Below are 25,492 nucleotides of genomic sequence, written 5' to 3'. Positions count from 1 at the left end.
GTGTCTAGTACCTATGCGGGCTGTTCTCAGGAGACAAGCAGGAAGAAAATGAAGCATCTGCTCTGCTTCCTGGTTTTGTTCCTCATTTCTGGAGTAGGAAGCTTTGATCTTGTTATCGATGAAATCCCAGATGTGAGTATTTCCAGGCAGGGCCTAGGTCTCCCTTCCTTGCTGAAGTCAACATCGAAGCTGCAGCTGGCTTCTGTGGGAGCAGAATTGGGTCATTGCTTCACAGCTCTGCTTGTATCTCATGATTTCTCTTCTACTTTTAGCTGTAAATGGGATTGTTCTGATAATTGGTTTTCACCTGTCATTTGTAGTGTTGCTTTTTTAATATTATTTAAGATGAGATAGTATGAGCATAACTCCAAGTTTCTTTTCAAGCAGGATTCATATTTTTACCTCAACTTTGCCTTTTCTGGTGGTTTTAACCTTTAAACATTCAAGTGGGCTTCTATGTTCAGACCTTCAGCATATTTTATATCCTGTTTCCCTGGAATAAGCAGAAACAGAGCATCTAGATATCTTTGTGGATGGGATCTCCTGTATGAACCACTATGAACTTCAACAAAGCTTCATATGGACTCAGGTTTTTGCTAGCAGGAATTCAAATAAGGAGTTAAGAGCCTATTGACCGTACATTCCTCAGCAGAGGGGTGAGGTAATTTATAAAAGAGCTTGTAATTGCTTAGGATAATACAATGATAAAAAGAAGTATAGTTATAGCTTTGACTCTGAAGCTGAGTCCAAATTTAAACCCCCAGACTCAGGTGAACTTAGGTTTGGGTGTCTACACCCATTTCCACATTCCCTTATTGCAATATTTCTGTGAACTCAGCAGGGATGGTGTGAAGCTTTCTTTTCCTTTGCAAGATTAACAAAAAGAATTAGTGAGCGGGTATATCCTCTTTTTTTATCTTCTTACAGCACTTTTCGTGACACAGTGAGATTTTTATCCTGAGTTTGTAATTCCCAGGAAAAATATTCCGGACCTGTGGTCCCTTCTAACTATAGATGCCGTATCAGTTTAACATCAATGTGCTTGAACAATTTCAGTTAATTTTGTGCAAACCTTTGTGTATATGCTATCATATAAGTTGGAGAGCAACTCATGAACTTAAACTCCTTTATTGCCATAAATTAAACTTCTAACGGACTTTAATTAAGACTATTACTGTGGTGTAAGAACCACGCTTCTAATTGAATCAGTGCAGCTTTGCACTTGGAAAAGACCTGATGTTCCTTTGCTGTCAATGGGACAAATTCAGTTCTCACGTATATTAGTATAAAACCAGAGACAATTTCTACTGGTTTGAGCAGAAATTCTTTGAACTTGCTGGTTTAAGTGAGATCAGTATCTGAAATGCTATAGTTACCATGGCTGGACCCATCCTGATGATAATCTGCCTCTTGTTCTTTATGGGCATTTCAGCGTGTTAAATATTAGTCCTTGTTTCAGAAGGAAAGGTTGTAAAATGATAGTAAAGGTCATGGTCTTATAAGAGTGTATAGAACTAGCTGGCCACAGATGGAAACTGAATGTGTGAAGGTGCAGCATTTTGGTCTCAAACGTTTGCACTTTTGCTCCCCAATTGCACCAAGGGGAGATAAATTCCCTTTGGAACTCTATTAGAGTGTTAATCAATAATAAATCAAGTGATAAACAGTAAGGCAGCAGCAACAGCTCTTTCTTTCTTCCTCTTTCTCCTCTAGGAAGTGGAAAACCTGATTGACCTAGAAATTGAGGGATTTCCTTCAAGCTCCAAGACGAGAAATGGCAGGTACCAGGTACAGTACCCAGAAATGCTTTAAAAAAAGGGAAGCGAGAATGCCTGGGAGCTCTCTCCAGGCAGCCTATTCCATGTCAAGGATTGTGAGTGTGCAATCAGGTGGGACCAGCAGGTGCTTATATGCACTGAGACCTCCATATCTCTTGTTGGGATAAGAACTGCTGCTATCGTTTATGCAGTACCTAGCATAACAAGGTTTTGTTCCATATCTGAGCTCCTAAGGAACATAATACAGATGATAAACAATGGAGATACTTGTCTAACTTCATGTGTCGGAAAAATCCCATTGATACTGCTGGGGCTTTTCCATGAGAAAATGGAAAAGGACTTCAGACACTGGCAATGTAGGCTGAAACCTTTCAGTACTGCAGGTAGTCCATCCATTCATATTTAACTCAGGCCAAAAGAGTGCAGCACGGTGTCACATGGTAATGAGCTGGTGGAGTCTGAGACCAGGGAAGAAAATTTGCTTCCAGCATGCTGATGGGTTGTAGATTATTGTATTCTGTCGGCTTTTGAAACAGAAACATTTAAAACAGCATTGCAGGAGTTTTCTTGTGTTTTACACGGTAGTAATTAACGATAATAATAATGAAATCAGTTGTTTGAAAGTATTAACTTTTATTACACTGAATGACAGAAATGGTGATCGGAGTGGACCTTGTCCTCCACCAAAGCTCTGGTGCTGCCCTTCTTGAGTTTGTTCAGTATAGTGAAAACAAAAGATTGTCTTGAGTAAAGTTGGATTTCCCAGCATCTTTGAAGTTAAGCACAGGCAAACATGATTATTCTTTATCGTAAGGCTTTTCGAAAAGGGCCTCACACAGAGTGTAAATGTAACTTATTGACACCTAAAGCCCCCATTACCCTGCCAGAAAAATGGAAGATTTTAGCACAAATATGAATCAAGCCAGCTCACATTTGCCAGACGAGTATTTAAATAATTTCATCATGATCTACGCAGAAGTCCTCTCTAGCTGCACTCCTTCAGGTCATCATTTCTTTCCAACATGTCTGTATTAGTGCCATATGTATTATGTTGCCTCTGTTCCCCAACTTTCCGGACACATAGTGGTATAAACATATGCATGCAGTAATTTGCAGTTCTACTGGTGGTTTCATTATACCAGTTATTCCTTATATTCCTATATATTATTTCCTGTCCTTTACCTATCAAATGAGTTTTTGCAAACCAGTAGAACTAAGATCTCAGCTATAGGATGAGCTAACCTTATGTTAGTTGAGTCACAATAAAATATTAATAAATGAGATTAAACTGAACTACGTGAAACATCTTGAGACAGTAGCTCTTGGCCAACAGCAGGCACACAGTTATTTACTGTTAATGACTAGAGGGAAGCTGTCTTCCAAATTACTGTTTTAGCACTGTGTTTTTCTACAGTGAGGTCACTAGCCCATTGGCAACAAGATGACAGAACTCCTCTGCAGACTCTACTGATTAGCTCTAAATAGAAAGAATTGTTTTCTAGGTCCAGATCAGGTATTCTGGTGAAAAATATTTGCTCCTGAGTAATTCCAAAAATACAGTGTCTCAGGTATGTGAATGGTCCTCGTGACCACAGAAACAGAGCGCCCCATGGGCTGGAATGCAGGTAACCTTGTGAACCTCTATGTGATGGTGCACTGCCGTTATCTCTGTTTTGGAGATAGATAACAGAGCTTGCGTCTAGACTGTGAGGCAGGATGTTCTGTAGCATGTCCTCCAGTCTTGGTCCTGATCTCTGGCTGTCCAGAGCCAGGTGAGATCACACCTATTTCCTTACTGCTCTGCCAGCCCGGTTTCCTTTCCATGAGAACCAGCCCAGGAAGGAAATATGGAAGGAGAGAGAGGGTGGAATCAGCTGGTTGGAGAGCCCCCCCAGCTCCCAGGGTATAAATGCAACCAGAGAGACCAGGATCCACTGTGAAGACAAACTCTGCCAAGCCTTAGGTTTGAAATTGCTCTTCTTGCACCTCACAGTAAGGGTCATGATCCCCAAAAGGAGCCTGAAGAGTCTGCAATGAAATTGCAGTGTGTTAAAACCTGCTTAGGAAATGACGCACATGAAAACAAGCATGTCCTCCAGTCTTGGTCCTGATCTCTGGCTGTCCAGAGCCAGGTGAGATCACACCTATTTCCTTACTGCTCTGCCAGCCCGGTTTCCTTTCCATGAGAACCAGCCCAGGAAGGAAATATGGAAGGAGAGAGAGGGTGGAATCAGCTGGTTGGAGAGCCCCCCCAGCTCCCAGGGTATAAATGCAACCAGAGAGACCAGGATCCATCTGCAGCACTGTGAAGACAAACTCTGCCAAGCCTTAGGTTTGAAATTGCTCTTCTTGCACCTCACAGTAAGGGTCATGATCCCCAAAAGGAGCCTGAAGAGTCTGCAATGAAACTGCAGTGTGTTAAAACCTGCTTAGGAAATGATGCACATGAAAACAAGTGAATCTATGAGGAAACAGCACCTCAAAGAACTGGGAGGACACGCCAGGTAGATCGCATCTTCTCTGTAGTTTCTCATGCTGGGCATCTGCTTTTCAACCTTTTTCATGCCCCAGTAGAAAAGTAATTTCCTTTGAATGCAGTATAACATCTCTGAATCTGCTTTCCTTGTTTTACTAAGTCACACCTCAGAAGTAGCCTGTGGACTGCAACTTGAAAGCAATAGTAAGTTAGGCATCCGATAGATGACGTAAAAACTGCAATCTCTTGTAATGCATTACCTCTTGTAATACGTTCCTCCCTCAGACACCATGGCTTCTTCCTCCACGGACAGGACAGGAGGAGTCAGGGCCAGCAGCCCTGGATAAAAGTTAGCTTGAAGTACCCAATGTTTTCTTGATGGTAGACTGCATAGTAGCTGCAACATTCATGCACAGTGATTTGAACAAAGATCATTATGGAGGGCTAAATATCAGCCTGCACAGATGTCAGGAGAAGACGGTCTCAGTACCTGAAGATAGTGCCCAGCATCTGTCAAGACCAGATCCTTAAAACAGTTCCTGAGGCACTTGTTGTCTCCACCTTAATTAACAATTTACTACACATTAGATATGGCACAAGATACTGTTTCTACGCAGTGCCATCATCAGCAGACCTGGATGTGGTTTAAAGGCAAGGATCAGCCATGAATCCTCACGACAGAAATAGCACAAGTATCATGTGCCACAGAAGTCCCTACAAAGCCCATGTTCTCAGTGACCACATCAGTGCTCAAACCTGAAGTATATTCACCTACAGCTCTGTCCTCCTGGCCTTTTGGAGTGGCTGCCCTCTGCAACCTTTGAGATCCTAGGGGAATGGTTGGCCCACCCCATGTCTGATCTCTAACAACAGCCGTGGAAGTCACTACATGTGCAAGTGACAAGCTCATGTCTCCATCAGCGCCTCCCTCCTCTCCACCCTCACAAAAACAAACAAGAGGGAAACCGGGACATCTTGAAAGCTTAGAACCCTAAGCTTTTCTGAGAACCAGAAAAGTATCACAATAAAACAAATCCCCTCTGTGCTAAGGTATTGGTCTTCATCTTTTAAAAATTAAATTTGCTTCAGTTAAGCTTGGTTTAGTCTTAATTTTTATTCATTCTGGTAATGTTTCCTATGCCAAGGGTATGTGTGGGGACAACAGTCATTCTTCATGCTCTGGTTCTTTATCAGATGTGAAGGGTCCGGTTCACTGTACAGTGATGTTTGTGGGGTGTCAGGATGGACTGAGCAAGGATCAGTCCATCAGGCTTTGCAGAGGGTCTCTAGAAAGCCATAAACTTCCAGATCCTGAAATCCCAGTCTGAATGTTTCAGGTGGAGCCTGTACAGCTAGTAAATAATACCCCACATTTGTTCTCAGGCAGGTGGAAATCCTGCAGTTTCTCTATCTGGCTTTGAAGGATCCTTAAAAATCATCTCATTAAACCGATCTTGCTATGACATGTATCATCTCTTATGCAGCCCAAGGTTTTCCTAGTAACAGTATATTAATTCGCTTCAAATGAACTTAGTAACTGTATAGCAAGACTTATATGCACTATGTGACTAGCAGTTTTCGTGAGCATCTTCTGTGGTTTTGGGTCCTCTTGGATTCAAGTGCTACTGAAACCTGAGATGAGATTGGTATGCGTTGGTACATTTTTATAATTTAGCCATCAGTATCTGAACTAGTCTCCCTAAGTTCCTGCTCATCATCAGTGGAGTTGAATGGCTCAGTTCCGTTGCCTACATGTACAGATCTAGCAGTGTCCAAGACATCTTACTGGCTGTCAGATATCACTCAAGACCTACTGGAGCCTCGTGACCTCCTGGAGCCTCAGCTGAAGACCAGGGTGGTACCCTTGGGCACCGCCAGCGGCACTGGATACCCACACCTCTAATCAATACGATCAGCATGGTTTAGGGCAGGACTCGTTCAACGAAAGGGGAGTATCTATTTTCAGATGAAAGGGATCACTCCATTGACTGTAAAGAGCTAAGTTTGCCTAGTTGTGATGATAACACCAGATAGCTGCATTAAACAGTTGCATGACCCCCTAGAACTAGGTGAGCCAAATCCCATCCCGGGTTACTCATGTGGGTTTAAGTTTTAGGGAATTAAACAGCATGATTCAAATGGCCACAAGATGTCACCACCTCCTCATAGAAATTTCCAAATGGAAATACTAATACGGCGGGGAAAAACCACCATTAATGAACAGTTTGAGCTCTTCTAAGCAGTGCATACATAACTAACTTTACATATATATAAGTATATAAATGTAATATCAATTATGCAATAGGTTTTTGTATACATACATATTGCGTATAATACAATAATATAAATATATATTCTATAATGTAAATGAAAACAAAATGAGATAAAAAGGTCTGGATTTTGAGGTTTTTCCACTTTTCCTAGGAAAAAAAAAGAGATTTTTTGTGTTAAAAGCTAGGGTTTCTGCGTATGACTTTTTGCCAGCACATTTTGCTTTCAGGAAGAATGTTTTTGTTCTAGAAGAGAATGTTTTCTATAAAAAAATAAAGACAGAGGAAGCAAGCTGTCCTTCTGTTTTTGATAGCCTCTAAGTCACAACTGGGAGATCACATGCTCCAACATCCTGTGTATAAATACATAAAAATAAGACAAAAGGAATAGGCACACTAAGTCTTAGGTCTCAAACCTACTCTGGTCATCTGGGAAAGCAGCTTTTAGAGGTTACCACTGTCTGAACCCTGTCTTGAAACAGCCACAATCTGTGTTCTTAGCTTTGCTGAAATACGTTCTCCATATTTTTCTTTTCCAGCGAAGCACCTCTGACTGGGGGTATGTTGGAGATCTGGTGAGTTTTTTTCTTCCTCTGTGGAAAATAATACTGAACAAAGTGATTTTCTAGTTAACCATTTTTTGGAAATCAATCCTTTTATTTGTTCAGTTCCTTGTTTTTACTGCTGGTTGGATATTAACCTATTTTCTTTAAACAGAGCACTGTTTGCACAATACTGTTCATACAACTGCTCTTGGAGGGAGAAGGGTATGGTAAAGATGAAGAAATAAGCAACAAAAGTGATTAGACAAAGGCAAAATCTTAATATATCAGTTTAATACTGTTCTCCCACTGCCATGGTTTAACCATTTACAAGACTAGGTCAGTAACCAGTGCTTCAGGTCTCCTTTATTCAGGACCTTTATTGAAAATGTAAGCTCTCTCCTCCTCAGTATATAATGTCGAGGACTACCGTGTTCCCTTCTATGCTGGATTGCACCAACAGAGTCATTCCAAGGACTGGTTGCATGGTCAAAAGCAAGGAAAGCATTCCAGCTTAATAAAGTCCCCCTTTCAGCTGAAATGTTGTAATGAACTATATTCACATGAGTATCCTGCCACATTTGCCAGGTAAAATATGGAGGTGTCTTGAATTTGAGTTCATATCCAATCTGGCTGCCATATTGTAATGGACAGCAGTTGAAAAAAAGGCACTGAGATTATAGAAGGGGTTGATATTGCTCTAGGGAACATTTTCTAGCTATGTCCCAAATTTATAGAGTAATTCTGTCAATTACAGGTGGAGGACGATGACAAGATAGGTCTTTACAGCTACAAAGTTCAATCCACTATAACGTCACGGCTGGCCAACACAATGATCCAAGCCAAAATGGTGAATAATGCAAAAAGGTCCCAGCACATAGTGTTTGATGTACAAGTCCCCAAAGGAGCTTTTATTGACAACTTTACTATGTAAGTAGTGGGCAGGTATCAGCCTTGTGCTCTGTCAGGGTTCTGTGTGGTGGCAGAATATGGTGGGAGGGAAGTAGTCATAAAAGCAAAACATCTCTTATTATTTTCCAGCTTCAGTGTAATTTTAACAGGCTTTCTCAAAGAAAAAAGGCTTATGTCATCATACTGTCTATCTGTCCATCGCTTCCTCTCCAATAATTATTGGGCCATTGGCCAACATCAACAAAATATGACAAAAGGACAGAAGTCTCAAATAGACTAAGCTCCTACCTGTCTTGTGCAAGTTGGCACCAGATCAAAGGAGAGAGAGAGAGACCCAAATTAGAGCCCTCGCTGAACAGAAAGAAACTAGCCTCGTTCAGTAGCCATTCAGAGAGGCAGCAACCAGCTTGCTGGTCAGGAGACATGTCCTGATCCATGTTCCTACTTGAAATAAAAAAGCAGGTAGGGAAAAAGATACAGAGCTATTGGAAACCAGACTTCATTACTTCGGTGTTAAACAAGAGCCTTATTATTTCGTTTCCCACCAGATTAGATTTCACTGATGTTTTTCTAAAGTGAAGAAACAGTCGTCGATTGTAAAGTTGTTTCTTTTGCAAACTGACTGTGCTTCTCTCTCCTAGGGATGTCAATGGTATAACATTTACCAGCAAAATTCGGGAAAAATCTGAAGCCAGAAAAATGTACTCTCAAGCAAAAGCCAAAGGCAAAGCTGCTGGAATAGTAAGGTATAAAGACTTTGGCATATGGATATTGTACTGAATTTATTCATAGGAGCACTGAGGTGACCCACCCCAGGAGGAGATAGATGAGGTGGGTAACCCTGGGAAGGAAAATGGGTTGCTTACTTACAGCAACTCTGATATTTAATTGTCAAGGACTTAACTTGTTTTTCTGCTTTCGGCTTGATAAAACATACTGTGCTAACAGACAACTGCAGTTCCTTGGTATAGGCCACGGCTAGAATCAGACCCAGCAAATGCATAACTCTAAACCAAAATGCAGAGAAGCTCTCTTTCTCCTTGTATTTTCTCAAAATAACCCCACAGCTGACTTTTCAGGAGCAATGCCTTGGATATGGAAAACTTCAAAACCGAAGTGAATGTGCCCCCAGGGACGAGGATCCAGTTTGAACTTCACTACCACGAAATGATTCGAAGGAAACTGAGCTCCTACGAGCACATCATCTCTGTGAAGCCAGGACGCTTGGCAAAGCACATGGAGGTAAAGTAGAGCTGGTGTGTGTAGGCAGCACTCCACAGGTGAACCCTCATTGGGAAAGCAGCCAAGGTTCCTGTGAGCTCCACAGCAAGACACTTCATCTACAGCTCCTTCCTTTTATATGAGCTCGGTACAAATAGCCTCAAGGTCACTGTGCAGACCAGCATGAGATACTTCAAACCAGGAGCTATGTAGCTACATGAGTGAGGAGCAAATGTGTCCTGCCTCCTCTCGTACTAACACAATTGGGCATCTCCTGAATCGTGACTGACTCGTGTCAGAACCACTTGGGCAAACAATCTTTGGCCTATATATACCGTTGTGTAAACTTGCTTTGACTGAAGGAAAACAAACAATATTTGCTATTTATTGGGAACAGTGCTTTTCACAATAATCCCAACTTCATGAGATAGCGTCCTATGAGAGCAGATGTTCTCTGAATGACAGTCCCTCCACAACTGGCTGCCAAAAGATGATTTGTCTTATTCTTACCCTCTTTCTTACACACATCCAAACATGTCCTCTGTCGTCCATCAACAGACACAGGATACATGGCTAGCTGGACATTTCCATCTGGCCATTCTCATGTTCCTGTATCATAAATGTCTTCTTCAGCTTTCCATGGCTTCAGCACAAGCTGTATATGAAAGTTTGCTGCTCACATTTCCTTGGTGCAGGCTGTGATCTGCTTCAAGCTGTCCGAAGGCCTAAGTTAATCTTACTGAAAAGGACACCATGTCCTGTCTCCTAGTAGTCTCACTAACTGTTCAGAAATACAACCAGAAAAAGCCTTTATCTCAGGCTGACAGGATAAAACCTTTATTCACCTTGGCCATCCAAACAAAAGGGAAAATATTCTCTGTCCTGTCAATAGCATGACTAGAGAGGAAGAGAACTCATCACTGAGTGTGAGAACTCATCATCCTCCTGGTCTCCTAACCCAAAGCAACACTTAGGCAGAGTCACTTCATGCTTCTTTCATGCTTTCAGCATAAACAGTGCTATCACCCTTGGCTTCTATCTCACCGCTTGCCCCACAGGGTGGGAGAGAGAAGAAGAATGAACATTTCCACCAAGCTTTTTCTATTCTTTGGACACACTTTTTTTGTCTTTCCATTGTGGCCTATTTTCAGCATTGCATGCATCCCCACCACAAATGAGACTAGCCCTGCAGGAGCATTCTCAAGAGCACCCCAACCCCCTGCTGGAGTTTGCCTATGGAGGGTTCATGAGATCCTGGTACAACACTGGCACTGCTTCATACTAGTGTCCTCCCTTCCTGCTTTTAGGTGGATGTCCGCATTATTGAGCCACAGGGACTTCGCTACGTGCATGTTCCTAATTCACTCGGAGATCATTTTGATGGAATCACCACCATCTCCAAGGGAGAGAAAAAGGTAACACTCACAGACTGGAAGTAGCATGAAAACTTCAGTTTTCACACTTGTTCCTAAGCAGTCATGACATTCATTCATACCTGCTGGAAGCATGCAAAAATATGGCAAAAAAATATAGTGTCTTCATTACTGATACCTAAATGTATGTACAGGATGCTCAAATGCTACAGTGACAGCAGTATAGAAATAGTGTGTAGTCTGTCCATCTTTCGCAAGGCTTTTCATGTGCAATTCTGAAAGAGCAATGCACTGGGATTGCTGGATGTGAAAAAGGTAGGTGATAAATATCAAGTGGAATAACCATTCTGGAATAACTCCGCAGCCTCAGTTTCAACTGAGAACATCTCCATAGGGACTTATTTTAGGACAGCTCTTTTCCTTGATATTCTTACCCTAGCTTTCTCCAGCATAGCTCTTGTATATAAGTGAACCCTCCAACAGTAGAGAAGTTTTTCTCAAGAAACTTAACTCCCTCAAGCAGTGACTCTGGGAGGGTACAACTCTTCTTACTCTTACATAGACACCTAATAAAGGTTATGTGAATCAGGCCCAAAAAGGCTGTCCATGCTACTGTAATAATATATCAGGCAGTATTGTTTCTTGATATCCAGGCTCAACTTTATGTCTCATTCACCCACATTCCTAGTTTAGCAAATTATTTCAGAGGTAGTGTGTGGCTATATATGTTATGTCTTATCTTCTCAGGAAATTTCAAGTTATCCAGTCAAAGCAGAGAAATAATGTCATAAAGTCTGCATAACCAATCATGTGACTAATGAAAGTGATTCCTAGTACTCAATTTACAGACAAATTACAATCTCTCATTTGTATGGGAAAAAATCAATTAAAAAGCCATTAAAAATGTTGATAAAATTATGGATAGTTTCAAATAGGAAAATGTTAAATAAGCCAACATGCTACTTACTCGAAATGGTTTGCACAGCTCTAATTGAACTATTTGGTGCTGTAGATGGGTCATCTTATTTGTGTCACGGTTGCTACTACTGAATCAGCATATCCAGGCAAACCTTAGTGCTGTTTTTCTTTTGAAGTGACAAAGTCCATTTTTGGCTTGAACTAAGAGTACAAATAAAGAAAGAAGAAAAGCATTTGGAGAAGTAAGATGAATAGATGAACTCTTTTTGTTTCAATGATCCACCTTTCACACAACATCTGACTCACTGATGATCACTTCTCATTTCAAGGCTCATATTTCTTTCAAGCCAACGATGGCTCAGCAACGAAAATGCCCCACGTGCTCATCCACAGCAGTAGATGGAAATTTTGTGGTGCAATATGATGTGAACAGAGAAACCACAGGTGGAGAATTGGAAGTAAGTGTTGCTGGTTTACCAGGACAGGAGATGTGTGAATTCAAGAATTGCTATCCTTAAGCAAACTGTGCTAAACTTCATCGTTCAGGAGAATAAGCATGAGAAAAAGCTCTGTATCCAATTGAAAGAACAGAGAGATTTTAAGTGGGCAGAATGGATTTACTTAATTTATGACTAAGACATGGTCCTACATATAGTCAGGAGCAGATTCCTGTCTTGTTCGCAAGCCAATGATGTCTTTTATACCTAGCAGCACTCTGGTGATTTAATGCTGAATCAGAGGACAGCGTCATTGGAAGTTGTACCAATATATCACAAGGAGACAACCAGAACATCACTATTTTTATGTTAACATGAAGCAGAGTTATGAGGTTGAATTATTACGGACAGAACAGTCTTTTTTAAAACGTTTTTCATTCTTCCCTATGCTAGTGCATGGCAGTTGTCTGAGAACCAGGCTCTGCTTTCCTTGATAAAAAGTAAAGACTACAGAGTATAAGTGGTGTAAGGCTACAAATACAGAGAGGTGCAGAGCTGAAAGTTAGATTTGGCCCATAAAGAAGAATAACCTTTTCTGCTCTGTTACTGTCTTGTCTTTTCTGACATCTCTACTATAGCTGGCTTCACTGGGAATTTTTTTATTTTATTTTGCAGATTTTTAATGGCTATTTTATTCACTTCTTTGCTCCGGAAAATCTTGATCCTCTGCCCAAAAACATTTTATTTGTTATAGATGTCAGTGGCTCGATGTGGGGACTGAAAATGAAGCAAGTAAGTGTTTGACCTCTATTGCAAAATGAACCTCCTGCCAACTTTTCCCATGTGCCTCACCACACAATTCTGTAGCAGACTGTCACTCAAAATTACCAGCTAAGTTCTTTACACTTTACTCCGTCGAAAGTCTCACTGAATTCAGAGAATATTTGGTGAATCAAAATCTTCATGATTTTACTCTTTATTTGCAATGCTCCTTCCATGTTGTAAGGAAGAGGTGATGCCATCAGAATACTAAATTAAAATTTTAATTGACAGATCACAAAACATTTTTCAAAGGCTCTGACCCCCTCGTTCTGTAATCTCCTTTACTGAATCCTGAGAAAGTCTCAGTGGGGATACTACATCCCTGCTTTCAAAAAGTTGTGGACGAATTGTTGACAGCCCACTGAAGAGCAGTAAGAATTGTTTAGACAACATAACCCATGGGGGGAGGAAATGCAAACAATAGGATGTTTTAGCTTGTAAAAGAAAAGACTTGGAGACATATAATCAGCCTCCAAATATGCGAACAGTTGTTCTAAAAGGGAAACTCATCAACTGGCATTCATGCCCACCCAGGGTAGAATAAGATGGAATCAGATGGATTTACAGCAGGAGAGATTTATATTGGATATTAGGAAAAACTTTATAGTGCTGGGAGGGAGTTCAGGAGATTATATATCATGTGTCACGAAGGTTTTTAAGAACTGGCTAGAGAAACAGTAGTCAGGGATGATGTAGGTATATTTGGATTTGCTTCGGAGCACAATACTAATGTTTGGTAGATTGCTTCCTTGGGGAAATCAATGCTGCGAAACTGGGATACGGGCTAATTGTCACTTGTTTAAATCACACATCTTCAAACAGATGTTACCCAACCTGAAATGGCAGCACTGCAGACGGAGCCAAGTCTCCTGAGCTGATACGAGCAATTCCTCTCTCCTGAACCACAATGTCTCACAAACTGCTTCTCTCTCTCACCTCACCCTGTGTTAGCAGGAGTTAAGCAAGGATGGGTTGAGTCACAGGGGTTTGTTCTTGCTAATTGCATTTTTTCTGTGTTTCTTTGGAGAAAAGTTCAACTTTATGCAAGAAGTGCAAAAAAGGAGAGATTTGGATAGCAGATGCTATTTTGGATTCCAGTGCTCATGTTCTTATTCATCAGAGGCATCTGTTTGCTTGTAGTCACAAGTTAAGAAGGTGCTTTCAGCAACAGGAAGCATAAACTCGTCTTCTTTTAAATTTCTTCTTCTCAGACCATCGAGGCCATGAAGGCAATATTGAGCGAGCTCCGTGCTGCTGATCAGTTCTCCCTTATCGACTTCAACCACAATGTCCGATGCTGGAGAGATAATCTAGTCTCAGCCACCCCAGCGCAGGTTGAAGATGCTAAGAAGTACATCCAGACAATCCATCCCAATGGGGGTATGAGGTTTTGATTGCAAGGTGCTCATGGAAGTTAGGTATCACAGGAACGGGTACCCCAGACAACCTTCAGATTGGCAGAGTATTCCTAGCAAAAAGTCTGATTCCCAAGATGGGAGAAGCATGCCCTGGGGGTAAAGGAGAGCAGGGATTCCAGTTTATTGTGTTAGGGGATGGGATGGCATTTCCTTCTACAGAATAAGCTACGACAGATAGAACATAGACCATAGAACAGCTGCCTTTAATCTATAGGTCCTACCTCCAGCCTCACAGATGCCAAATATCCTTGAAAGACCAAGGCCGCCTCATGCCTTTGTAAAGCAGATCATAAGCAGACCAACTCCAGGGTCTCCACTGGCGGTAAATTGTAGACTACACCATGACCTCCTAAATGCCAGCCGGGACAAACTTTTCATCATTTTTGTGCCTTCATTCCCTGTCTGATAAACAAGGACTGTTGCCTTTGTCAGCTTTACAGCACTTCGGATGCTTCATTTGTTAGTGCTCGAGCTACTTGTACAGAAAGGGCTCATGATCATTTTAATCTATCGCTCTCTGAAGTGCAATTCTGGTTTAGTTATCCAGTTATTGGTACACCAATAGTGTGTAGAGGCTCTCCCTAAAATCAGAGCCTGCCGGTGCTGTGGCACCTTCATTCCCAGAAACTTTCACTGGCAACACATAAGGTAGGATCAACATGAAGTTATAGACTTATCTGAGATCATCAGTGTGCTGGGAATAGGAACCCATGTTGGGTATATGAGTGCCTCCCAAGCCTGACTTTGTACCCCAAAAGAACTGACAGACAAGCTGAGACCTGCTCCCATCCAGCAAAGCCAGTTTGCAATGCAGCATTTTATTATCCTGTCTCTAGAGCCACTAATGTTTTTTCTTTCTTGACAAACAAAATACCTGTTTTCTGACTGCTCAGCCTTCCTACTCCTGTTCCCCTCATACTAATTCCTTACTCAGTCCCTTCTGTGCCACATGCCAAACCTTTAGGTAGGGTCAGTAAACATGCACCTCTTCTTTTCCAATCAAGATATCCAAGGCTAGCTGTTTCTGGCTGCTGCCAGAAAAGAAAGTTTCTCCTTCTCTCATTCAATCATCTTCCTGCAAACCCACTACTTCTCCCCACAGCAAATAATTCCCAACACCACAAATGGTCCCACTGGAATTAGTGAGGGGGGATGGAGGGGGGCAGGTGGAGGTGACAGCTTGGGATGAAAAAGGGTATCAGCATCTGGTCTCTTAATGGAACTTAGTGCAAAACACATATGTGTGTGTATACAAATGTGTATAAATTCATATAAATATGTATTCATATATTTCAACATCACGGTACGAAAAAAGTAACATGCTGGTGAACAAATTCAGGAGCAGATGGATTGCAGGCTATTTCCACTTACAGAGATGTCGATCTTTACTGATTCTGTTGATTTCAGTAAAAAAGAGAAAAATAGAGGTCTATTTAACACAATGACCCAAATACAACACATTTCACCTTCTATTTCTTTAGGGAACCAGAGTGCTACCGTAAGCATCACAGAGGAGGTGTTTCACTGCCTTGATCCTGGGTCTTGTCCATGCTGATTAATTCCACTAGAATCTTCAGAACTGATCAGGATTCAACAAGAGACTCGACAAGAATCAAACTTGTTTTCTTCATTGTGTCTTTGACAGGCACAAATATCAATGAAGCTCTTCTCCGAGCCACATTCATCCTGAACGAAGCCCAAAACTTAGGCATGTTGGACCCTAACTCAGTCTCCATGATCGTATTGGTGTCTGATGGAGACCCGACAGTAGGTAAGGATCCTAGTTTAGGTGAGAAGAAAGGCCGGTGGGATTAGCCTGAGAAAAGCATGCAACACGTAGACACTTTGACAGTAAGTTAAAAAAATTCTGTTCCCCTTTCTTCCAATGCCTGTGCTGCTGTTTTGCCAAGTGCTATAGGTACCATGGGGCTTTGCACAGAAGCTTTCAAAAAATGAGCAGATTATGTTATGCAAGTTATGTACTTCTTGCAATTACAGAGATGCACAAGTCCTGTAGGAGAGGTAATCACAACAACCTTAGAAAAAATTTCTTCTTCCAATGACCTTAGCCCACACAGATCTATGCAGTCCCAAGTGTAACACCAAAATCAGGAAAATAAAGTAGAAAGCAAATTAATTTGGGTTGGATTTGGTACAGGTCAAAAGCAATCACTTACTGTAAGATGCCAGCCCGGAAGAGGCTGCCATTAAAAATAAGTCTGAAAAAAAAGTCAGTCCCAATGGTGGCAAAGAACATCTTAAGTACAATAAACAAAGTAAAACCTTTGTGGAGATGTCTTAGTCTGCAAAGAGCTTGAAGAAGTAATTCTGGGAGAAGTCTAAATGTGTTACAAACTCCCCAGGAAGTTAATGAGAGCATTGAATATGCAAAGAATATGCATCAGGTACCAAAAAAAGAGTTCAAAGGACTTGTCTTCAGTGGAAACAATTTGTTAATCTCCATCCAGGAGAAGCTCAAATGTCACTGTAGGCACTGAAAATGGAGATTTGGCATCTGAGCTAGTTGTCTAGATTTCCCTTATATTAAGAGAGAGCCAGAGACTCGGGAAGAGCATGAATGCACTTACCTTGCTGGAGACTTCCTGCGTTGCTCAGATGGATGTCACCCTTTGTGTGTCTCCAAGGTGAGCTAAAGCTGACGACGATCCAGAAGAACATGAAGCAGAGCATCAAGGACGAATTCTCTCTTTTCTGCCTCGGGATTGGGTTTGATGTAGATTACGATTTCCTGCAGAGAATCGCAACCGACAACCGTGGCATGGCCCAGAGGATCTTTGGAAATCAGGAGACTTCTGCCCAAATGAAGGTGCGTTTCTGGCCCATTGCCTCTGAAACTGAGGGCCCAGTTCTGTCCGCAGCTGCGGAGCTGGGTAACTCCACTAGCAAAAGTAGAGTTACTGTGGGTTCATAGGGGAAGTCACAAAAAGCATTGTTTCTTCTGGAAACTCCTGCAAGATGACCATCATGCATCAGCTTAAGTGCTCCTAGTTACAGTTTTTGTGGTATCTATAATACATACTTTACTGCTTTGTGTAGGATTTATATTCTATAAAACAGTTCTAACCATAAAAAAGATTTTCTGAATTAAAATTAAGGCCTGGATTTTACCTCAGACCACTTCAGCACTAACAAAAGGCCTAGATATAAATGCTAAATGCTAATCCAAAGTTTGCCAGTGTAAGAAAAAGTTCAGTTCTAGGAAGCTATGGCTCCAAATCTGCGAGCAGCAGTTGCTGATGAACAAAATCTTACATCCTTATTCTGTTTCTATTCACTGGTTTCAGCACCTATGCAGGCTTCTCATGCTGCTTCTGTCCCAACACAGGTGTGCCAGGACACACACAGGTGTGCCAGGACACACTACATGGCGTTCTGCCAAACAGAGCAGCTCTGAGGGTGCAGCCCCTCGGTATGAGACGGCCTCCACCCATAGCACTGTGTGGGCACCTGTTTTCCCTCTCTGGTCCCATATGCTAAACACAGCCGTGCACACATCCCAGTTCACATCAGCCAGGTACAATAGGGTCAGAAAAGGGTAGACAGTCTACGGCACAGAAGCGAATACAAGTGAGATATTGGTCTAGTTTTTGGCAAGAATTAGGTGGGACGCAGCTGTGTGTCTAACACAGTGGCCAAGAGCTGACCAACCTGATAATAGATTCAGGCTCATGTACACCTGTGTTCAAGCCTTTTAGGTCTAGGAAGAACACAGCCCATGGGCTTCTGACCATCCTTTGACTTCCACAAGACTTGGGCCAGACCTTCTTGCTGTACCCTCTTACAAGTGTACTAAGGTCTAAGTATAAAGGTGTCTGCATTCTCTGGGACAAGGAAAGTGCCACTTGCCCATTGGGGCTCCAGGTTTTGTCACCTGCTGTCCTTTCAGTAAGAGTGGCGCATGTGGGAGGGTTGCTTCAGGTACAACAGGCTCACTTCTCTGTCTCCTTCCATCTCAGAACTTCTACAACCAGGTCTCCACTCCGCTCTTGAAGAAGATTCAGTTCAACTACCCCCAGGAGTCAGTGTCAGACGTCACTCAGAGCAGCTTCCACAACTATTTTGGTGGCTCGGAGATAGTAGTGGCTGGGAAGGTCGACACGGAAAACCTGCAGCACTTGGAAAGCATCGTCACAGCGACAGCAGTGAGTGAAGGTGTCCCTAGGATACCTGCTCCTGGGGTTCGGGCTGGTTCCTTCGCTCGTGTGCACAGTCTCCTTGCTAGAGGTTATTGCCAGCAGAGTGTTTTGTCCACTTGGGTTCTGGGTGGGAGTGTGGGGAAACTCATGGGGGGTTTGTCCAACGATGTTTCACAATAGCTTCAAGTACAGCCACAAATAGTCACTACCTGCATCCTGCAGCCTCCCAGAGGAACTTCCTTCTAATAAATGTACCATACAAAATTCAATTACAAACCAGACTAAGACTATGGAGTCCTCCTTCATGCTTTGCAAAGGTGCAGTGGTGATCCCCTAAGGTAGCTCCTTTCATGGCTGAACCTCCCACTGTTGGAGAGTTCAGGCTGGTGGGTCTACAGTGTGTCAAGTCCTAGCACTGTCCTTTTATGCCCTGCTTTGTGGCATGTGTGATGAGACTTTCCCCATGTTTCAGGGCTGCTCTTCCAGGTAGAGTGGGCTGGGGTGGGAATACTACATCCAGATCCTTCTTTCTGAAGAGGAACTGAAATATCTGTACCCTTTCAGGGCTTAGGAGTTGCCATTTGTTATCTGCTGGAAAAATCAAACACGTTCAATATTCTTTCCTGCCAAAACACAGTGCAGTCCAAGGGTCTGTGGGAGAAACCAGAGTTTTGTTCCTGTTCCTCAGTAGGAATTGGATGTGAAAAAGCCTCTTTTTCTTGTCCTGTGGTAGCACCCTCTTTGGCTACTGCTGACAGCTCCTTTACCTGTTTTACTCCACTGTCACTAAAAGTGTCTTTAACAGAAGACCCTCTTGCTACAGCTCCCCTCCTCATGGCAGTCAGGCCAACAGTGATGGGACTTTCTGATCTAGCAGTGACCATGGGCAGAGCCAGAGCGGGTCCTTAATGCCAGCCATGCCAAGAGGGGAACTCAAAGTCACTGCATTCTCCTGGCTCACCCTCCATTATCTTTATCTGTCATTGATTGCATAGGCAAATGCAGAGCTTGTCATGGAAACCCTGCGAGATGTTGAAGAACTGGATGGCTTCATGAAGAAAGACAAATACGCAGATCCCGAATTCACTAAGAAGCTGTGGGCCTATCTGACTGTCAACCAGATGCTGGCAGAGAGGTGAGGAGAAATGTGGTCTGTGATGGGTGGGAAGTGGAGCTTGAGAGCAATCTGGTCCTCTCTGAAACCACAGCCATGAGGCTGCTCACAGGGTTTCAAATGGGTAAGGTAAACAAATCAAAATAAAGGTAGGTGATATCTGCAGCCACATACCTCCTATTTTTAGCACTCACAGATATCAGGGAATAGAGTTTGGAAGCAGTTAATTAGAGGAGTAAGTGTCAAACAGACCTGGCTGTGGGCCTGAGTGAATGAAATGAATGGGAGATTTGCCTTATAGAGCCTGACCGGGAGAAGGACTGGGCTTCTTTGAGTCCAGGCCAAAGCCCACAGAAGCCAAGAATAGTCTTATGCAGAGTGCATTCACGCAGGCCCTCAGCCTTTCCTTCTTGCAACGCCTACCAGTTTGTCTCTATGACTGCTCTGTGGAGGCATTGTCATGGCAGCTGCCCTGTAGAACTGCTAACCATGCCTTCTGTTTTGTTTTCCACCCAGAAACACAGCCCCCACAGCAGCTTTGAAGAGGAACATCACCAAGACCATCCTACAGATGTCTCTTGACCATCATATTGTTACCCCCTTCACAGCCATGCTGATAGAGAATGCCGAAAAGGATGAGATAATGCTGGCAGACCAACCCAAAGACCCCAGAAGGGGCTGCTGCCCAGGTCAGTGTCTCAGTCTGTCTTACTCTACCTCTCATTTTGGCTTTGTTCTTCTTGTGTTGGAAGAACAACTGTGTTCATTGTTCACTCCGGGTGTTTGTGCTTATAGGATAGCCTGTATTTTCAGTGAAAGCTGACCAAACCTTCAGTCGCTTTGAGAGCTTCCTGTTACACAAGTGCCGTTTGGAGCCATTGGCTTCAGTGAGGACTGAATGTGCCAACCTTGCAATGATGAGTTTTCCAATAAGCCTACAATGCCACAGATTGAACGTCTTCTTACTGGGACAGATATGCCTAGTTCCCCACATTGAAGCTGTAGAATTGACTAAACCGTATCTTATCTCCACTTTTAAGCCTTGGAAGCCTCCTAAGATTGTTATCAATCAGCCACAAGCCTACATGGAATCTGACTTGTCTTAACAACAGAGTTCCTTATTAATTAAACTTCTGGATTTCTCCTTTAAATCCATGACTTCAATACATGTTCCAAGGTCCCCATTACAGCAACCTTATGTCCAGTCAAATGAGGTGGGGTTGGCTTGTTCTGGCAATATATGGTAGAGTCAGTCTCAAAGCAATAGCTGTTGACATCCGTGGGTGTCTAGCAGATCCAAAGTCATCCCTGCACAGCCACGTGCTTCCAATGAAACTTAACAGCAGCTATTTTGCGCCCTCACCAGTCAGTGATTTGAAAAAGCACAACTGTTGCTGTCAGGATAACACTGCCAGTGCGATGCAATGGAAGCACTGAAAGTAAAAGATCAACTCCTCAACCAACTGAGTCTGCTGATTTAAAACCTGTTAATAAATGGGAGAGTTTGCAATGGTTGTGAAGGAAAGAAAGAACCTACATTATAGCAACAGACATCATCCATCTGGCATTTCGCACTGGAAGTGATTATGACTTTGCTGAAACTCCAAGCGCGTGTCCTGCATGCTCAGTGCTCATGCTCCCGGATAACTATAAAAATGGCCTGTTGCTGGCTCAATGAAATGGGGATTTTATGTCTGTCAATTGTTATTTTTTGGTTCACTTATTCTTCTTTTCAATTTTAAAGTCTGCAGCTGAGACCCAAAGAGAAATTAAATAGTTGTTATGGATACTGCATACTACAACTCAAGTTCACGGAGCATCTGGAGAACACTCTAGTCATATGGTTTAGTTTTAGGTTGTCCTGCAAGGAGCAGGGAGTTAGACTTGATGATCCTTATGGGTCCCTTCCAACTCGAGATATTCTGTGATCCTGTAATGAACTCACAACCACCAAACAGTTCAGCACAGAAATAGCATGTATTGCATTCATGCATAATGAATTCATTATACATGGTACCAGCTGACTAGTTCAGACCATAATTACCTTGATTTAGATGATGCAGAGAATTTAAGTGATTTTAATGTAGGTTCTTGTGTCTTCGTGTTTGATGGAATAGTCAAAACTTAACAGCACTGAAATCAGCGTCAAGGCATCTGTGGATTTCAGGGACAGTGGGACATGAGTCTTGAACCTTAGCAGAGGGCAGAGCTTGTAAAAATAATATCAAAGTAAATCTGTGCTTAGGATTGTGCAACACGTGGCCTGTACCAAAAAGTTTGTACATACAAGGCATGGAATGGGTAATCTGAAATAGACTTTTCTGTCTGTCTGTCCTTTCACAACTCCCATCAGAGCTGCACTGCCTCTTCACAGAGACTGTATCTTTCACTCACTTTTCAAAGGATTGTCTAATTGCTCTTTTATCATGACAGACTTATTGCAAAACTGGACTGCGCATGGGAGAGCTTCTTCAGGCATAATAGTCTGTGAAATTAATATGTCCTGGAAACTCCAAAGTCTCTGTCCAGTTTTTAGTTCCTGTATTATCTGCACCGACTTCACATATAACTGTGCTAATAGAAATAACTCTGCCTGAGTAAAAACAGCCTATGGTCTGAGGTAGGGGTTCAAGAAGGAAGATGCTGACAGAGATTTAGAAGATCTAGCTGTGCAATCTTCTGTCCTGCTGTTGTCCCCCAGCTCCTTTTTCCCCTTACTGCCCTTCAGAGCAGGGCCAGCAGATGGGAACACGTGCCCTGCTTCAGCTTTTGCTGTTCTCTGCCCAACATATTAAAACAAACCAAGTCTCACGCATCATTTAAGATCATATTGCTTTATGAACTAAGTGGGAGAGAGAGGGCACATGTTACTTTCTCCTGCCTCTGTCATGGCAAAGGCAGAGACCTCCAGCAGAAGGGGACACATTAGGGGACGGTATTTTAAATGCTTGCACTTATTTGCAACCTTTATGTATGTGGGTCACCCCAGGGCATGCAGAAAGAGTCCTACCTTTTCTCAGGCACCCCAAACTCAGGACCCAAGTCAGCATGCTAAACTTTAAAAATGCAGCTTTTTATCTGGCAAAACACTTACGCCCTCGCATTGGGGGCTTTGCTAAAGTGGGGCCTATTCACATGAATAAGAGTTAAAAAGTCAGGCTCCATTTTTCACCAGTAGCTTATGATTAGCTCAAGTGCCCTGGTAAGTCATATTCCTCTGATGGAGACACTGGAGTAAATCCATCCTAACTTCACTATACAAAGCTGTCTGTTGTAAATGGTGTTGCACCTGCTTTACATTGGTATAACGACATCAGGCTCTGATCTACTGCATTACTTTAAAAATTGCACTATTAAATATGTCAGCACTAACAAAAACCTAATTATGACTGTCATTTAACAGGTACTCTAGGATTAACTCCAAATGCACCTAATAATAACAAAGGTATCCCAGCCTGGGCCAACGTCACAGCTGTACCAGTCAGCTTCATGCCTGAGCAAAGGAGTCCTCCTGTGTCCTCTCTGAGCATAAACAGAGGTAAAAGTTACAGCATTTCTCTGCAAAGAAACACCAAACAGCAACACTCACCACCTAATAAACAAATAAAGGTGATATAACCAAAGTTATTGGGCGCTTTGGGAATTTCAGCTTCTGTGACAAGATGCTAAGCCCAATAATGATGGAGGAGTCTATCAGTTGTCCTAATTTTTCTTGCTGAGTTTTCTGAATTGTTGTAAAAACTGTATCTTCATTTAGGGGCTAGTCCACAAGAGAATAAATCAGCTGCTGTGACTAGCCGATGAAGCCACTTCACTGCTGTTGCAGAGGACATCAGTGTGAAAGGTCCTCGATACAGCCTCTGCTGAAGGTCTGAGCAGGGTGCAGTCATGTGCATCCCAAATCACAGCCACCTCAGTCAATTTTGTGCAAATCCATCTAGCACCTAAGGATCAAGCTTTTCTTTATAAAATACTGAGTCGTTTTGACTTTGAATAGATGAACCTGTACAAATATGCTCTACATTACAAGCATGAGACTCCTTTAGATCCTAATAGGATCCCAGCGACCCCATCTTCTGCTGCATGCTTCCCTGAGGCTGGGGCTGCTCACTGAGCTTACATTCAGCTTCTCTGCAGTAGCAAAGCTAATGTAAAGTTACTGCCATCGTAAATGACAGATGAATGTTCTGTGGTAGATAAAAATCTCTGAATGCACTGATCACTGATGGATCCTGTTAAAGCTTGGGCCTTTGCCACAGCTTAGTGCCTACTTAAACAACCCAGCTGTGAGAACCGTTGCCTATAAAAGCAGTATAACTACCATAACTCTGGGAGCGTGCCTGCGTGCGGATGCGTGTATTTACGTAGCTATCAAACAAAGAGCTGTCAAACTCCTTCTCAGCATAGCTCAAGGGTTAATCTAAGCCTTTGGTTAGTCAAGAAAATGCTGGGAAAGGAAGGTGAGCCAGGCAAAGTTACCTGTCCATCTTATACATGTCTTTTGCACTGGAAATTCTTTTTGTTCCTGGAAATGCTGATCGGAACAGGCCTTGGCATCAAGTTGAGGAAGATCAAGCAGTTGGTGAGAATAAGGAAAAATGATTGAGGGCTATATTCAAGAGACTCATTATATTCAAAACAGTCAAGACATTCAAAAGCTCCTTCACCCCTTGGAGGGTGCCTACCCTACCGTTTCCTGTGAAGACATTCCTGGTCAAGGGTCTAGGATTTGTCTAGTGCACAGGAAGAGTTAAATGCTTCCGGAAGATGAGGAACGCCAGTGAATGAATGGAAGCTGGCCTGGCTATCCCCACAGGCAACACTGAGCACCAGGATGTCTCTGAATGTTGACAGGGAAATGCCAACCACCACCAAACCAGCAAGAGCTGGGCAGCGCTTTGCACTTCAAGACGAGACTGGAGGCAGCTGCCTTCAGTGATAGGTGCAGGTGTTTGTCTCGTTTGAGGCAAATTTTAAAGAACATGTGACTTTCAGAGGGGGTCAGTCCCACCAGGGTGTTAAACATACTGTGAGAACAAGTCCTGGATTGTATTCCTCAGGGGAGTTGGTAGGCAGGATGTATCTTTACCCAATATCAGTATGGTGGTATGGAGTTGTAACGTGTCTGAGAGCTTCTTAGTTTGAGAATGATACCCTGGGAGTGTGTCACTTCTAGAAATAGGCAACAGCTGGGCATGGGAGTGTTGGATATTAGTTTTGAACAGAGGTGTCACCCAAGTCCTGTTTTCCATGCCTTAGGTCCTTTCCTGGATCTAGGCCTCAAAGATGTGTCCCTGTCTGTCTGGTGTGCAGATGAGTCCTTGGTCTCACCTGGAGGCTGGCTTCCATCATGAAGAAATAAAGCTCAGCTTCTAGAACTCTGGGTTGAGCCTATGGCACCCTAGTGCGCAGCTAAGTTAAGAAGTTAAAGCAGACCAGTTAAACCAGTAGTTCACTGCACTTGACGGCGCTCCTCAAGCCGATAATGTCATGTCCTTTCCTTAAACAGGGGAAGTATATGAGGAGAAAGTGTCTGAGGGGCTTTTGTGAGAAGCATTTGAGAACTTCCTTAGCTACTGCAGGGGTGGAAAGGGCCCTCATCCTACTCTGAGGAGTCCCAAAAAGTGCTTCAAAATCCTCCGAAGAAAGTGACTCAGTCCTTGTGTCCCTTACCTCTAGGGCAGGTACCAGCCTGCTTCTCACGCCTGTTTCTTTTCTGTTTCAGTTGACAATGACCCACATTTCATCATATACCTGCCCAAGAGCCAAAGGAACATCTGCTTCAATATCAACTCAGAGCCTGGAAAGATCCTAAACTTGGTTTCTGATCCTGGTACTGGTAAGGAAAGAAAACATGGTTTACTTTACAGCACACTTTTCTTCTCAGTTCTGAAAGGTGTTCAGAGGGAGCAGGGGAAACGCCTACAGGGAGGACTGAGTGCTAACAGGAGTGTGGCCAGCAGGTTGAGGGAAGTGGTTATTTCTCTCCATGTCTGGAGTATTGTGTCCAGTTTGAGGCTTGCCAGTTCAAGAAAGGTGGTGACAAACTGGATC

General features: G+C 42.8%; 1 protein-coding gene across 1 annotated transcript; it reads left to right on the top strand.

The window, feature by feature from the left end:
- On the top strand, positions 1-25,277 carry ITIH2 (inter-alpha-trypsin inhibitor heavy chain 2; the record flags this gene model as incomplete). The annotated part of the gene is made up of 17 exons (XM_009328691.1): positions 1-132; positions 1,714-1,788; positions 7,064-7,099; positions 7,824-7,996; positions 8,620-8,724; positions 9,058-9,220; positions 10,507-10,614; positions 11,820-11,948; positions 12,603-12,719; positions 13,961-14,129; positions 15,813-15,938; positions 16,813-16,994; positions 18,145-18,330; positions 19,320-19,459; positions 19,955-20,127; positions 22,842-22,976; positions 25,164-25,277. Coding segments are annotated over exons 1-17 (2,215 nt in total), but the record flags the coding sequence as incomplete, so codon positions are not given.
- Between the last annotated feature and the right edge of the window lie 215 nt (positions 25,278-25,492).

Source organism: Pygoscelis adeliae, unplaced genomic scaffold (genome assembly GCF_000699105.1).
Source record: "Pygoscelis adeliae isolate BGI_AS28 unplaced genomic scaffold, ASM69910v1 Scaffold207, whole genome shotgun sequence".
NCBI lineage: Eukaryota > Metazoa > Chordata > Aves > Sphenisciformes > Spheniscidae > Pygoscelis > Pygoscelis adeliae.
This window is presented reverse-complemented; position numbering and strand designations above follow the sequence as displayed.